Source organism: Tupaia chinensis, unplaced genomic scaffold (genome assembly GCF_000334495.1).
Source record: "Tupaia chinensis unplaced genomic scaffold, TupChi_1.0 Scaffold000394_1, whole genome shotgun sequence".
NCBI classification, from domain to species: domain Eukaryota; kingdom Metazoa; phylum Chordata; class Mammalia; order Scandentia; family Tupaiidae; genus Tupaia; species Tupaia belangeri.
Window position 1 is genome coordinate 1644177 of NW_006159896.1, and position 630 is coordinate 1644806.

At 57.9% G+C, this 630-nt stretch overlaps 1 protein-coding gene across 6 annotated transcripts in view; it reads right to left on the reverse strand.

The window, feature by feature from the left end:
• Nucleotides 1–630, reverse strand: part of SLC25A25 (solute carrier family 25 member 25) — a 22874-nt gene that overhangs the window by 12481 nt on the left and 9763 nt on the right. Inside the window, exon 1 of one of the 6 annotated variants that reach the window (XM_006154045.2) lies at nt 246–425. The exons of the other annotated variants lie outside the window; for them this stretch is intronic. Coding sequence (XP_006154107.1) covers nt 246–404 — 159 coding nt within the window. The 5' untranslated portion in view covers nt 405–425. Of the gene's footprint in view, nt 1–245; nt 426–630 lie in introns of those variants that run through there. 6 annotated transcript variants of the gene reach the window in all.

A 630-nucleotide genomic window follows, 5' to 3' on the forward strand; every position in this document is an offset into this window, starting at 1 on the left:
GGAAAGAGTTCCTTCCTGAGATTCCACCTCCCACAATGCCTTCCTAGGATTCCAGCCTTCCTGGGAGTCACGTGAGAATCAGTCAGCCTTTGGAGGACAGGAAAGAAAATCTCGCATTTCAAACATTCCTTCCTCTTGGCAGGGGACTGTTCACGCCTGCCCCTTCCACATTGCTCACCCATTCACTTGGCAACCCCCGGTAAATGCTGGCTGTCTGGGGCCCACGTCCCTGTGTCCCCACAGACCTGCTTCCACTGGCGGTAGGGGGAGACCTCCTGCGGGGGGGTGAGGACACTGAGCTTGAAGATGGACTTCAGCTCGGCCGGCAGCCCCTTGGACTCAAAGTACTGGAACTCGGTCTGGGCCTCCCCGATGAGCGGCACATACAGGCACAGGCAGAGCATGGTGGCCGGGAGCAAGTTCTGGCGGCGGGTCTGGCGTGGTTGCTGAGAATGGGGACGCCGTCTGTCCCGGGAAACTGGCACAAGATATACCGGGTCTCGCCGTCATTGGCTGCTCAGGCCCTGCCCTTTTACTTAAATGGGAAAAAAAAGAAAAAAAAAAACCAACCCCGCCCACGGTAAGCGCTGCCAGCAGCCAATGAGCACGGGCCCAGGAGAGCGGCATTAT